Source organism: Oryza sativa, chromosome 10 (assembly GCF_034140825.1).
Source record: "Oryza sativa Japonica Group chromosome 10, ASM3414082v1".
Taxonomy (NCBI): domain Eukaryota; kingdom Viridiplantae; phylum Streptophyta; class Magnoliopsida; order Poales; family Poaceae; genus Oryza; species Oryza sativa.
The window spans coordinates 7,041,716-7,057,497 of record NC_089044.1 but is presented as its reverse complement, the minus strand read 5'-3'; the positions used below and the strand labels follow the sequence as shown (position 1 = coordinate 7,057,497).

The window sequence follows — 15,782 nt, the reverse complement described above, 5'->3', positions numbered from 1 at the left end:
CTGGGTTCAGCCGAACCCCCAGCTCCACCGTTGATGGCCTCCTTCCACGTGGACATCCATGATTGCTACCCAATGATGGTTGTGTGGTATTTCGGATAATGCCAACCGCCACAATCGTCATTGGTAGCTTATTTAAGGACCACACATCACTCCACTCCATCACACACTCAAGAAGAAGATCAAGAAGCTCTCTCAAGTTTAGTTTTTTTGTTCTAGTGCTAGTGGAGTAGGAATAGAGTAGATCTCTTAGTCCTCGAGTCTTCAGAAGATTTTGGGTATGTCTCTACTAGCTCTTCCTTCTTTTGTAAGACTTATAGTATTAATGAAATATTCTTCTTTATATAGCTTTGGTCTTCTACTTCATTCATATTATTCGGGTACCAACTTTAGTTCGTACTTGTCTCGATATAATTGTGTAACTAGCTTACCAGATATATGCTTTGGTGTGGGTTTAATGTTCATTTCTATGATTGCTCTATGTCTGCTGCAGCGATGTGGAGTATTATTTAGTAATGTGAGCATGGTGCTTAGATTATTAGGTACCATTAATTGGGGTTATATACTGCGGGTCAGTCGAGGTGGGCCGCTGATGGTGACAGCTCAGTACGGATATTCCTTCACGTTCGTATATAATACTAAGACACTTTCCTGGTATGGGTACTGCTCTGTATTCATTACCAGTCGGATGGCCATGACATGTTGTCCTAAGGAAATCGGCAACCAGGGGTGGTCTCTCGAAACACCAGGAGGGTATAGCTAGGGGGTATTGGTTGCATGATTGTATACTAGCAAGTGCAAAATATATTAAATATATTAACTATATACAAGAAGTATATGAATGATTCTTTTCTTATTCTTTCTCCACTTAGCCTAGATTATATTTTAGTGAAGAGTACCTTAGTCCTTTCTTCTATGTGTCAACCTTATCCTACCCTTGAATTGATTAACCCCTGCATAGACATTGGTGTATATAGGCAATATATAAATTATTAGCATAGTATTCTCTTATCATATCTACCTTTGGAATTAAATAAATATGATACCTTGAATTACTTCCGGGTGAAATAATGCAATGGTATATCCGTGCGCTTGCGGATCATATCTGTAACCATAAATATATCGAGAATATTTGGGCGTCATTGCTGAGAATTATATTTCTAGTAATGTCACTAAGAAATACCAACAACGATGATGTGTCTACAATGAGCACTAGTGAAGCCCATATCATCAACAACGCATGTGTGGAGCCAAGAGCCAACATTGTTAAATTCTATGGAAATGTTGTTGTATTTGTCAAATCTTCATAAAAATATGTCAATATTCAGGTTATATTTGAATTATGTTAAAAACATGAGCAAAATTTATGTCATAATTCAAAGATGGGGAAAACAATTAATATTGGTACAAAAGTAGGGGCAAAATTGCAATAAGATACAAGGGTACATATGTCTTTTTACAATTGACAAACTAACAAATTAGGGGCAACCCGTAACTTCAATAAAAAAAGTGAGGACAGAGTCAAAACGAAACAGAGATAAAATCATAATTTCAACCCAAAGTAAGGGTAAGAACATAATTGCTCCTATTTGAAATGTGCATTATTGGTATCTACGACCTACTTTTTGCATGATCCTGCTTTGATATTGATTCCTATTGTTTAGATCTATATAATGGCCTTACTTAGCCATGCCTAGAAACTATGCTATTATTTCTGGACTGAGTGGAACCTTTGTCTTTTTAGCAGAAACAGAGAGCTTTATTAGTTATCAAAATATGGATTACATTCATGATTCAATAAGTCCAAGATACACGCAAGTGCACACAATCTCTACTTTCCACTTGACCTTGAACTCATGCCCAGTTTGAGCAAGAGTATGAGCTACCCTATTCGCTTCTTTGTTTATCTTACACTTGCACGCTTTAAAGACATTGCATCAACTTTTTTGCTTCCGTGATCATTACTCCATCTGAGCTTCCTTTGTTACTGCTTGAGTGACATCTAAATTATCCGTCTCCAAGATTATAGGCATGGGAATCCATTCTGTCTCCACCCAAAGTCCTTCTAAGCAAGCTAGTGCTTCGGTAGTTCAACCTGAGCAGTCGAGCCACACAGGTGTAGATTTTTTTGCAAAGGAAAAATGATGAAAACCTTTTCTAGACTCGAGCGATAAGCGATGCGCATATGATGATAGTTATGTGCCTATAGGGAAAGTGTTCATTTGAGACGATTAATAACCCAACTAATATAAACAAGACAACCACACATATGCTTAATACCGGGATGGTGTTAGCTTATTAATCGTGTTTTGCAATTCATGCGTTCCAGAGGGACCATATAGGATGAAGGAAATAGAAGAAAATTCATGTCCACCACCATGTTCTTTTAGGTGCGTTAAGAAAGTAGTAATGAGAGGACATAGGACTTTCCACCAATCAGGGACGTTCCTGAGGTTGGGCGATGGGGCAGCAGACTAGGGCACAATGTACTTGGAGGCCCCAATCAATACATATACCCATGTACACCTTATACCTTATATAACTGATATATACATGCCAGTCAATTGTTTCATTTATTTCAATCGTTGCTTATATCCTAACAAGTTAGAAGTTACACATATTATATTAACTACTCTATTTATGACGGATCTATTTTAAATTTCATCATATGGAAATCGTTGTCCGTGCATTTTTCATATTTATTCCTATTAGCTTGATTTATTCCAAGGTATTACTTATACGCGATATCCATTCAAATTAAAATAACAAGCAGCATTATATTCATGGACCAATATTTTGTTTTAGTGGTGCAATGAAATATTGTAGTATTGTTGAGCAAAATATTAATAAACAAACAGTGTAAGTGCATGCTCACCTCCTCGAGTATATTGTTTCACATTTAATTATTGAATTACATACATTTCACTGTCTGCATATACAACTCTATTCTATAGCTTCGAGAACCTTTGTAGAATCTACATGTTTACATCCATGGACCTTCTCATGCTTTCACTGAGAGAAAAAGGTAGAGCCCAACAATCACCATTGCCGTGCCTATGAGACTGCACATTCAAAACAAGAGAACAATTCAAACAATTGTTGACTAAAATTTAAACTGTAACGCAAATGCACTTCATAACGATTCAAGGATCACAAAGTACAGTAGTAAATTTCACAAATACACATGCCATATGGTTTAAGTTAGAGGAAACCATTGGTATTTTATCACTTGGCACTTAACCATAACAATATGGTATAACATTTTCATAAAACGCTATCAACAAATTTAGCCATCCTTATGCACAGTGTCCATATGAATATTAAGCTATTGTTACGTCAGGGCACCCTGCCTGGAATGTCCACGTCCATTTGTAGATCAACTCCTGGAGTAAGCCTCAGTGTGTATTGTTGACAATAACCGGCACATATTAGGCAGTACCTATTTGGGTTCTAGTAGTTGTTGTGGTGTTTTGTCCTTCACCGTGCTTATTTAAGTTGCTATGAAAATTGGAACAATAATTGATATTGTTTGTTTTACATATATATCATATTACAATTAGATACAATATCCTATCCGACGTTGTCTCTCGCAATTATTTGATAGTTTTAGACCATAACAATATTCGCAGATGCAAACACAAAGTATAAGAAAAATAATTTATCAAACACCAAAATATCCTAAAGTTATTGCGGCAAACGTGATTATCGTAATCCACTTCAATGCCAAGCGGAGTCTAATAATATATAGCTTGATTGTTGTAGGATCCTGACTTCGTAAAACTTTAGTACTCCCTCTGTCCCAGAATATAGAGAGTTTTAGAGTTGGACACGGTTATTAAGAAAGTAGGTAGAATTAAATAGGCAGGGGTTGTTATTGGTTGAGAAGTGGAGGTAGGTGGAAAAGGTGAATAGTGGAGGGTTATGATTGGTTGGAAAGGGAATGTTGGTGGAGAAGTTGTTATATTTTGGGGCAAATCCTAAGTACTAAAAGTTATTATATTTTAGGACAGAGGGAGTACCATAATTATTGTGCTTATATGCCAAGTGCTAAAACTTTTGTGGTTCTCTGTAACCTATTTCTGAAATTTATTCTATGGAGATTTGCTCCAGTCTAGCAAAAAGTACCTCGAGGTACCGATACCTTACGATACCAAATCGTTTTTGATCATTGGATCTAGCTGCGCACGATGGGCATTTTAAAATCAACAACCGGAAATAATTTGGTACCGTGAGGTACGGATACTTCGAGGTACTTTTTTTGAACCGGAGCAAATCTCTTATTCTATGTCATCCATGTTGTACTTTTATCTTTTGTAATAAAAAAAGAACAAGCTCATGTTGACATATCACATTACCAACTTATTCAGTTCCTCCTTTTGTTGTTGTTCATTGATGATTATGCACAATAATAATAGACAATTTACAAAGTTTGCTTCTTTTTTTTTGCTGTGCAAAAAATGAGTGTCAATTAGTTTTTGGCATAGGGAAGCATTTGGCACATGAACTGGCATAATCCATTTTGATTGGTAACACTGAACATGCATCATAGACACCAAAGAAGGCTACTGACCTTCCTACTGTAAGATCATCGCCCATAAGGATAGAGTCAAAAACAACAGTGAAGATGACTGATAGTGGGTTAAACATTGGAGGATATGCTGGGCCTCGCTTAGCAACTGCCCATGAATTTAGGCTATATTTTCCAGCTGTTGCAAGTGCCCCCTGCACCAAAATAGTTTCATGTCAATTTCATCACAGCAGTTAATTAGGTTCATTACACTTCCTGAAAATTCGTCATCATTGCTCTAAAATCATCTTATAAATCCTGGATTGTTGAGTAATACAATTCAAGCTTCAGTGGACCATCGTGAAAACACATAACAGAATGTTTTTTACAAACATATTTCTGAATATAAGCTTCAGTGGATACTACGAAATATAGGAACAATAATTTTGTAGAAAGATAATTCTTTGTGTAGCTTTCTGTTCAGTTAATTTCAATGCTTAAGAAAGTTCGAAGGCATACCGAGTACACTACAGTAACAAGGTTGAGATCCCATCCTAGCATCCAAGCATTCTTGTCTCTCCTTAATATGATTCCAACAAATGCTGTCTGAAATCCTCCGACCAAGCATGTCACCATGGAAGACCAATATTTATACGGGTACACTTTGAGAACCTTTGACTGCCACAACAGTTATAAGATGACATGGTCTAGATAAAGTTAATATACTCTGATTTTTTAGACAAATGAAGCTTTATTGATCTCAAACAATTACAACAAGATGATCCACACAACCTATAATTATTAAAAAAAGAAAAAGAATTTACTCTGATATGTATGTACTTGTTAGAAACAATGCTTATATATGATTACCTGAACAAGGTACCAGCAAGCAAAGGTGAGGCTGCTGCCTGCCAAGAAAATTGTCCCTCTTAGCTGATTGGTTGCAGACTTCGTTTGTTGTTCCTTTTGGTGCTGCAAGATGGAATTCCAGAGATGCAGTGACTTCCCCTTGTAAAGGCTGACAAGCATTGTGCCTCCAACAGAGACCAGAACACCCACTATCTTCAGTAGGCCAGCCTTGCTTCTTAATTTGAATGTCTCTAGTCTATCATGTTCATACATATCCATGTTTCGGTGAGATGGAACATAGTTGCAACACAATTTAAGTTTTACCTATATGGCCTTTTTTTTCTCATGCCATGGAATAATTATTGTTGGAACCCATAGTTATTGCCATGTATATATATTGTACACAACAAATATTGTGAATGGAACATTTACCTAAACACAAGTGAAAGAACAAAGGTGAATAAGGGAATTATGTTTGTAAAGATGACGGAGTAGGATGGTGTGGTATCCTTGAGGCCATAGTAGTAGAGGCTCATTGGTACGGCATATCTGCATAATTTGGCATACAGTAAAGAAAAGCTTAATGTAATATGCCTCGGATGATTAGTAATATTTGTTCATCAAGAAATTGATTACTAATTAGGTTTTCACCGAATTGATACTGCCATCAGCAATTAATATCTTATTGGAGGCTAAGTTTCTTTATCACGGTAGCCATGAGCAAGCAAGTTGTATGATTGTATACTTGCATCTTACCTTCAAACCAATATGCATCACTCACTATACATCTTATTATATGCAAAGGTTTGAGAAGGGCAATAACCGTATGTGGTTTACATACAACTATACCAATTAGAGATGGAAGTTTACTCAATAGGTTGTTATGTCTGTCTTTAGGCTGATGTTCCAGTTAGTTCTCTTTTCTTTCATCAAATTGTGTTTTTAATTTGCAGTCATTTTACTACAAACTTTGTATTAATTGATTTATAACTTTTTTTCAGCAAAGTTTGGAACTATTTTTTCATTATGCAAAAAAAAAAATACTAACTTACAGTTATATAGTAGTTGGACTTATCACGAGTTCATTGTTTCTGGTCAAGCATTTGACCGAACTTTGTGCAGCAGATCCTTCTAGCGTATAGTTCATGACCGACTTATCAGCTCATTTTTGTTGTTCAAGGACATATATAACTGGAGTTTGCCACTTTGCTCAACAGATCCTTTTAACAAATTAATTGCTTTAGTACATATATACATTAACTTAACTTGTTATGCTTTCTATTATATGGCACTAAATGTACTCTAGTTCGACGATTTGTCATCGGCTGTCTCCCTCTGGAATATACTACTGACTTTATCATTTTTTCCTACAATATACCATTGAGATGGATACTTTTCAAAAAATACATAAAATGCCCTTCAAGTCATACCAGAGTTGGCAATTGATTGACCCACGAGATGTTTCAAATAAAATATGAAAGTATTTTTTTTACATTGCATTCTTATAAAATGTAGATGTTTGTTTGTATATTTCAAGGGTTTTTTTCATGGTTTTTTTAAAAAAACTATTTTTGTGTAGCATATAAAAGAGGAATCACATACATGAAAGATAGCCGCATAAAAAAAATAACTATATAGCACATGAATGATGATTTACATGAAAGAGCATTAACATAAGAGTATCCTATAGGATATATAACATAAATTATATTTTCATAAAAAGTTAATGCATGCAAAATGAAATTCTTCAAATATACACACTTCTATATTATATAAGGTGGCTATATAAAAAATTTCATATGTTTTTGAAACTTCCAGTAGATCAATCAATTATCAACTCTAGTAAGTTTTGAAGGATATTTTATAGGCATTTTTTAAAAAGTATCCAACCAAATAAATAGCATATTGTAGAAAAAATTGACAAAGTTAGTAGCATATTATAGAGTGAGACAAAATCAATAACGATTACAAATCGTTGAACTAAATTAAACTCAGTAGCATAGAATGAATTCTCTCTTGCAAGTAATACGAACATGAAAATAAGAAGATGTACATATAGTCAGAACATTTTAGAGTTAATATATGTGTAGTTAAATTTTCTATGTTTTGCCCAAACTATTTTGAGAGAATTATCAGAGCATATTAAATCAAGAGTGCCATCAATCTGGTTTAAAACTTAATCTTTGTTAAAAAAAAATGTACCGGATGTGCAAAAGGCTACCTATGCACGTAGAAGTAAATAGCAAAGGGCAATCTCAAGTCCAACAGACTAGGAAAGGAGAGATAGATATAAAAAATATTGAAGATGGAAATTAAAATAAATTATAAAATATTAAACCTTGTTCTAACAAAGAGAGATAGGCTCGCAGCCTTTTGTTACGTATACTTTTCGTATGTACATGCAAGCGAAATACAAGTTGCACTACTATTGCTATCGTCACGTTCTTTAATGCTACAACATATCTTGGTGGTTATTTTTTTTTAGTTCGGAACAACAGAAACCCACCTCCTTCATAGAAAAAAGAAAATAAGATATATATAATCTCAGAGTTTAATTTGGCATATATTTGGTTGGTCAGTAAATTTATTTTTGATTCAGTTGTTAGTACAGTAAAATTGCTTTTCTCAACATATAACCATTTTTTTCTATCAAATAATTTTGAAAATCTTAAATGAAAAGTACCGATAGATATTTATCTTCATGTCTTAATTTTATTAGTTTCTTCTTGATTTAACAGTTTTAAATTCAAAATTAGTTTTACAAAAGTTGTGCCCAATGTGAACTCTTCTACTTTTAATCCAAAATATTATATTTCAGTCCCATCCCAATTGATATTTTTCTTCTTTAATTATCGTGGGAACTCATCGCAGTCCAATTAGTTTCTATACATGGACGAGTACGTAGAGTGTGTACTGTACGAAACAATATGTAATGTATTTCATTATGGTATCGGTTTCTTGCAAGATGATACAAAATGCATTAATTTTCGGGTGAGTCTGATTCGCGAGCGTTCGCGACAAGCGAACGGACTCTTATCGCTTCTCCGCTGCATATATATGCATGCACGTGATTAGCATCTAGTAGTATCGCACGAATGTTCCGACTGCCGTTTCATCTCTTCTTCCTCATGGCTAATTACATGCCAAATTACATGCTTAATCGTGATTAGTAATGACTAACGAGCCGGTAGTTTGTTTCTTCGGTTAAAATACGAAGTATACGCATGCTTTATGTTTTCTTGGTACAACGTTTGTTTTGTTTGGATTGTACTCTTTTTTTAAAAGAAAAATATCCGGTGATGATCAGCATTTTTCTATTTCTATTAAAATTGATACACTAAACTTTCTAATTACAGAGATATAAATTATATATAAAGTTTATATATATAAAATCTACATATAGAAAGTTTACATATATAAAGTCTACATATAAAAACTTTACATACATAAAGTCTACATATAGAAACTTTACATATATAAAATCTACATATAAAAACTTTACATACATAAAATCTATATGTATATGTAGAAAGTTTTCATGAAATAATTCATATAAAAATGTTTCTGTTAAAGAAACAATAAAAATAATTAACAAAAATAGAAATCTGAAAAAGAAAAACGGTAGTGAAAAAAAAAAGAAAAAGAAAATGGATCACGTAAAAGAAGAAAACTGAAAATTGGAAAGGAAAGAACAATATCGCTCCCCCTGCTCCCCTTCTCCGTACGTCGTGCGTCTTTCGTCCTCCTCACTCCGACAGATTCGCCTTCTCGCCTAGCGAAGTGGATAGAAAAGCCTCCGAGAGCAAACGACCCACGCAACAAAAAAGGAAAGGGAAACAAATAAAAAAGGGAAAGAATGCGGGCCGACACATTCGCCAGATCAAAAGTTGGCGCACGTTCGCGAGAGAGCCGTTTCGTACAGAGGGGTTGGCTGTGTTCGCTGGATGGAGTTCCCAACCGGAAGCGCACGGAAAATGGAACGGTCCATTAGTGCCTGATTAATTAAGTATTAGCTTAAAAAGATTTTCAAAATGGATCAATATGATTTTTTTAAGCAACTTTCATATAGAAACTAAAAACACACTATTTTATAGTTTGAAAAGTGTGCGCGTGGAAAACGAGGGAGAAAGGCTGGGAAACGTGGGGTAAGAACACAGCCGCCGTGTTCGGAGGTGGGTGTTGGGAACCATTTCCCATGCATGGAAAACGAAGCGGTCCATTAGCGCGTGATTAATTAAGTATTACTTTTTTTTCAAAAATATATCAATATGATTTTTTAAACACGAAACATTTTGCAAAAAACACACCATTTAGCCGTTTGAAAAGCGTGTGCGTGGAAAACGAGAGATGAGTGTTGGGAACTTGCTCTTGCAAACACACCCATTTGTATCTATGAATGAAAGAAAAACATGACTGGCGAGCTTTTTACTGAAATCAAGATAATTGGATACAACCATCTTTAAATCAGTTTCTAGACCGTACATAACTAAGATGCACTCGACCCACAAAAAATTACTCCCTCCATCCCAAAATATAAGCATTTTTAGTTTAGTGACAAGTCAAACATTCTAAACTTTGACTATTAATAGCAAAAATATAAAAAAGATCAATCATATAAAATTGATGTTACTAGATTTATCATTCAACAAATTATCATAATATGCAACACTTTTTATTTAAAACACCTTACTTTTATAGATATTGTTCGTCAAAGTGGCATCTCGGAGACCGTGTCAGAGTCTAAAAATACTTATATTTTGGGACGGAGGGAGTATAAGCAAATACAAATGAAGTGAAAACTTTGATTTTGTTATAAATAGGCCATTTTTTGGCTAATAGCCTGAAAAGATTCCCTAAGCAGAATGGTGAAATATTTTTTACAAATGTAATAGAGATACAGAAAGTATAAAAAGCAAATTGGCATATCAAATGATTTAGCGAAATGCTTTTGTGTTATTTGATCAAATTAATTTCATGAAATATCCCCTCTTGCACCAATTTGATCAAGAATTTTTTTGCTCGGAATCAGATCATTAATTTGGCCGTCCTTGTCAAAGCTTGGCTCACTAATGTAAACTCATTGTCTCAAAATTAATGAATTCCTCGCATCCAAGACATCGCGAGCGAAAAAGACTAAAATACCTCCCATTAATAGAAAACTAATACTAGTTGGTGTATATAAAAGAGATATTTAAGGATACAATGGTAAGAATCAACTTATTTTGGGATAAATTATAAATACTAATAACCAACTTATTTTAGAATAGAGGAAGGATTTTAGATTGCAATTGTTCGGCCAATATCAATCAGTGATTATTTAGTTTTGGGTATAGAATTGCCAGTTTTTAATACGAGATTTTTAGAATGAAGTGAACTTTATTGATGTATAAATACTTTGTGACAATGCCGGTATATTTTCAACAATTTTAATTTATAAAATCAAGCTTTCTGAAGTTCTTCTTAATTTTCTACTAGGGTAATGTATTTACTGCAGCTTAAAAACTAGCGCTATACAAATACCATATACCATAATTAAACACGATGAAATATCTGTTAGTATAATTGTAAGTTTGAAATCATCTGCACTTTTTTTGGGTAAAATGATACGAAGGTAATTAAATATATGCAGGTTAGAGACATGTACAAATATGGAAATTTCATGTACGTATTGTCGATCGAATCAAAAAATTCTATAATGCAATAATCATAAGTTTAATTGTAGGCAGTACTTTACTGCATTTGAAGCTTCAGAGAAACACGTACCCGATGAACGCATTAAAAAAAATCCATCCGGTTGCGCTCCAATCAATGTCCCTCCACTTGCCTCTACCCAAAACGAAATATTTTTGAAAGATATACACAAAACCAAATTAGCAAAAGCAGATTATATTTTCATCATGACACCCGATTTTACAATGCATTTTCCTCTTACAAGATCGACACATGATCATCCATTCAGTCACAAGTTTTACATGTGGTGTTGTCAATGAGTCCATCGATTTACAGCTTATTAAATTTTTTATTGATAATAAAAAAACACTTTTTTTTAAGTAAAAAAGAGTATGCCCACAAATATATACCCATACATTTCATCTAAAAACCCATAAATTGGAAGATATTTTATTATTCAAATATTTTTACTAAATTAATTTACAATTAAACCCAGCAAAACATATTTTCAAATCCACTTTTTTTCCGTACGTCATTGTTTGGCCATTTATTGTTGCGTGGTCCAAATATTAGATTTTCAGATATGTTTCATAAGAGCTTGTTGTTAAGCATAAATTTAACCGGTTGTAGCTAAGAACAATTAAAAAAACTAAAACATACCGCTCGAAGATGAGTGCAAAGGGAAGGATGAAGATGGCACCGAATACGCTGCGGTACGAGAGCAGCGCGAACACGAACATGCCACCGTTGATGGACACCTTCGATAGCAGAATCATCCCCGAGTTGAAGAGCTGCACCAACACCATGGACGCCGGTGCCTTCCACCTCGCTGCCGGCGAAGTGCCCGCGCCGACGATGTCCATCGATCGCCGCCGTAATCCCTACAACCTGATCGATCCGGCCGGCCGGTGGTGCTAACGTTACGTGCATGAACTAGCTAGATTGCTCAAGAGTTGTGAACTAGCTAGATCTGTCTCTTTCGGACACCGTCGACTCGTGCACTTAATAAAATTTCGGCTTTGCTCGACCTACAGCCACGATCTCTTGTAGCCTTATATATAGGAGCTGTGTGTGTTTTTCCTTGATGGTTAGAAGGATAGAAGGAGTTTCATTAATTAGTTTTTCGTGTACATGATGGATCAAAAGACACGTGTTTTTTCCAGCACAAAAAATTAAAAAGGTGTACCCGATTCAGGGCTTGATTTTTGGTGTGATATTCAATTAGAGGCTGAAGTTACTGCTTTGGTAGGTATATATTAATTATGCCCTGTCACGTGGGCTAATTCTGTCGTAATCGATACCCAAAAGTACTATCAACATTTCTTCTTCTGCTCTTCATTAGTGGCCTTTTTCGTTTTTCTCTCTGTTGGTTACACTACATGTATCCAAAACTTGCATGACTCTAGCTTGACAAAAAAATTAAAAAAAAAAACTTGCATGATAGGGAAATCCGCAACTCCAGTATATAAACTTCTTGTTTGCTTTAATCTTTATTTCTTCTGCCAACATAGCAATCACCATGCCCTGCAAGCAAACGCTTTCCCTTTCCTACCATACGCACGCAAGGCAGCTTTCCTTTTGGACGATAGCTATTTTCCCATCCTTGAGGTACCTTGGTACTTGACGATACCGATAATCTGAGAGAAATTATTATACCCGTGGTATAAATCACGTGCTGAATAACAGTTTATGGAGCTTTAAGGGTAAATAGGTAATTTTTCATGTAAAATATCTCTTCCCTGTCCTATCTCTCTCTTCATTGGTTTGACGCCAAAAGGCGAGGGGATGGAGGATCTCATTAGTAGAGGAGCTAGCTGGAGAGTAGATGGAATAAGCGAGTTGCTCGTGAGGTCTTCACAGCCGCCTACCGCACCCAAGGCATCCGGTATTCCTGTGGGTGCCCTGCCCATAAAGGTTTTTGCCCCGCGCCGACCCATCTCAATAACATTTGTGATGCCTCAGTCGTTCTAGCTTCCTACGATGCTTGATCCACATCTACCCTCGCCGACTCCCAGGGCGTTAGGTATGCCACCTCTGCCACCTCCACCTTCTCTAGCACCACATTCGACGTTCCCACCTCCTCCAACATTTAATCATACCCTCCACTGTCACGGTTTGAAGCGGTGCATCGGACATCGGTTCTTACCAACCTTACCCCTAGATTAGTACCTGCTACTACCCTCACGTCAACGCACACATCCACACAAAACAAGAAAAGGACTTTAAAAACCCCTTTGGACGATATAGGTGGTTCTTTCATTCTTCGTCATTGGTATATGGATGTTCATGTAAAACGTGTTGTGGCCCTATTTGGACTCTTACGCACCTCACCCAAAAGAACTTACCTCCTAGCCTGCTCACCAAGTCCAATTAGGTAGCAGATACAAATTTCATTAAAACCAAATAAAATATTTTTTTCTAATTTGATGCTCCATCTTTTTGTAATTTGGTGTTCAGGATTCGATCCAGATTCTATTGTATGTAAACCAAAGAAAGGGTTGTTTTGCTAAAATTTGTGGCGGCATATATTTTTGCTTTGTTTTAATCAAATTTTCGTATGTAATTGGTACTTCTCTACGTTTCTGCCTCTCTCAGGTTCCAAGAAGGTAATCAATTGTTTTTATCGCAATCCTCTCATAAATATAGTTAGCTAGCTCCAGTAAAGAATACCGTATGGGAAGTTTAGTCAACAATTTAAGCCCAAATCAATAGCAGGCCAGCCGCCCATCCATCCCACATATATGGAATGCTGCCACGCACACTCGCTATAATTGAACAGCTAATCCAACGCCGCTCTCACCACCTTGGGGCTGCTATCTCGTGTACGTGCAAGGAGGCGAAGTTGCGCGCGTCCACCCTTGTTGTCCTCTATCTCCACGTGGCACGCATGGACCGCTCCTCTCTCTCTCTATCTCTCCCTCCCTTATATGTTTCTCTCATCCTAGACGCGAGTCAAAGTGAGCAAAGCGGCGATAATGACGACGGCACCAACGAGCCCGCACCTCCTCCCTCTAGCGAGCCCCTCCTCACTCCGGCAACGATGACGCGAGTAGAGCACTAGCGCCGGCTAGAGGCTCTCTAGCGAGTCCCCGCCTCCTCCCTCTGGTAATAGGTAAGTTCTTTCCATACCGCCACCCGCAACACCCGCTTCCCCTCCACTCCATCGTGCCACTGCCCCAACCTCGCCAGCATAGAAAGGTGTCAACTTGTCAGCGCAGCCCCGCCAGGCGACCTCCTCCCTCTCCCATTTGCATCGCTTTGTCTCCGTGATAAGGACATCCTCCACTATTACCCGTTGGGAAAGACGCAACAAGGGCCAAGTGGTCCAGTTATAGACGGGCGGGGACCATGTGTGCCTCTGAATAATCCCACCTTGCTTAGTTTGGGAGGAGGAAGCCACCTTAAAAGGGAGATCCACCCTTCCCCTATTGGACCAGTCTTTTAGAGAGATTGGGCCTTTCCCCGAGTGGGTGTGCCTAAGAACTGTTGGGGTCCGGGCAATGCAACCTTAATTTGTTGGGCCTCGACCAACCCCACCTAGGCCGGATGTATCATTTGGTACCATAGCTGGGCCCCCTAGTGGGTGTGCCGGGCAACGCAACCTTAATTTGTTGGGCCTCGACCAACCCCACCTAGGCCGGATGTATCATTTGGTATCAGAGCTAGGCCCCCTAGTGGGTGTGCCTAAGAACTGTTAGGGTCTCCGATTGGGCCTTTCCCCGAATGGGTGTACCTAAGAACTGTTGGAGTCCGGACAACTTTAATTTGTTAGGCCTCGGCCAACTCCACCTGGACCGGATTGTTATCACTCCGCCACCATCACGAGACCCACCGCCTGCTACCGTCTCCGATTGGGCCTTTCCCCGAATGGGTGTACCTAAGAACTGTTGGAGTCCGGACAACTTTAATTTGTTAGGCCTCGGCCAACTCCACCTGGACCGGATTGTTATCACTCCGCCACCATCACGAGACCCACCGCCTGCTACCAACACCACGGCACTGATGACACCTCCGCCGCCTCGTCGCTTGCCCTTGTATGCCACCCACCGTTAGTCCACCACCTCTCAGGCTATCCCTTTAAACCCGATCCCCCATTCCCCCTCCTGGTGCCACCCTCCCCCGACCCTGCCCAAAAACCATTAACCCTAACTTATCACCGCGCGGCCGGGAACCGCACACGACTTCTCTCCCTAACACGAGCACGCTAATTAGGATTCCTACTCGACAACTGGCCAGGTGGTTGTTAGCTGAGTCATTATTGCACACATCTAAAAGTAAGAAGTAGTAAGGCTTAAGCAGGACTACGCAAGCGGATATTCGTGGCCAAAATACAGCTGCGTGTATAGTGATACGGTTCTCGCTCGGAAAAAATATTGTATCCATATGGATCTAATTGATCACACGTGTGCCGCAAAGACTTGTTTCTTCTTTGCCCAGACGTGTGCTCTTTTTGTTAGGTGTTCTTTTTATAACCGTATTTTTATTAGGTGTCTATGAGAAAAACATGCGTGTGTGACTTAAAGGATGGCAGAGAACAGCCATCTCACATACTCACGTACGTAAGGATTGGTTTCCATGAGTTGGGACTTTGTTGGTTACGTGTTCTTTTATGAAGATTGAACAGAATATGTTGAACATACGCGTGGACTACCTACAATTCCGGTGATTTATTGATGAGTAAATTTCACAAAACTATAGATACTTTGATCAAATTATCACAAAACTACAGATTTAAGAATGTATTTCACAAAACTACAAA

The 15,782-nt window shown here is 37.6% G+C and overlaps 1 protein-coding gene across 2 annotated transcripts; it reads right to left on the bottom strand.

Moving 5' to 3' along the window:
* Positions 1–2,840: 2,840 nt before the first annotated feature.
* LOC9268305 (WAT1-related protein At5g64700) lies at positions 2,841–12,067 on the bottom strand. 2 transcript variants are annotated; one of them, XM_015758982.3, is made up of 7 exons: positions 11,684–12,067; positions 11,117–11,179; positions 5,786–5,902; positions 5,375–5,609; positions 5,024–5,182; positions 4,568–4,719; positions 2,841–3,059 (listed from the first exon to the last, which is right to left on the bottom strand). In XM_015758982.3, exons 1-7 carry the CDS (start codon positions 11,884–11,886, stop codon positions 2,999–3,001), a joined length of 990 nt encoding a protein of 329 aa, XP_015614468.1. In that variant the 5' UTR covers positions 11,887–12,067; the 3' UTR covers positions 2,841–2,998. The 2 variants fall into 2 exon arrangements, with proteins under 2 accessions (XP_015614468.1, XP_015614469.1); XM_015758983.3 differs by lacking the exon at positions 11,117–11,179.
* Between the last annotated feature and the right edge of the window lie 3,715 nt (positions 12,068–15,782).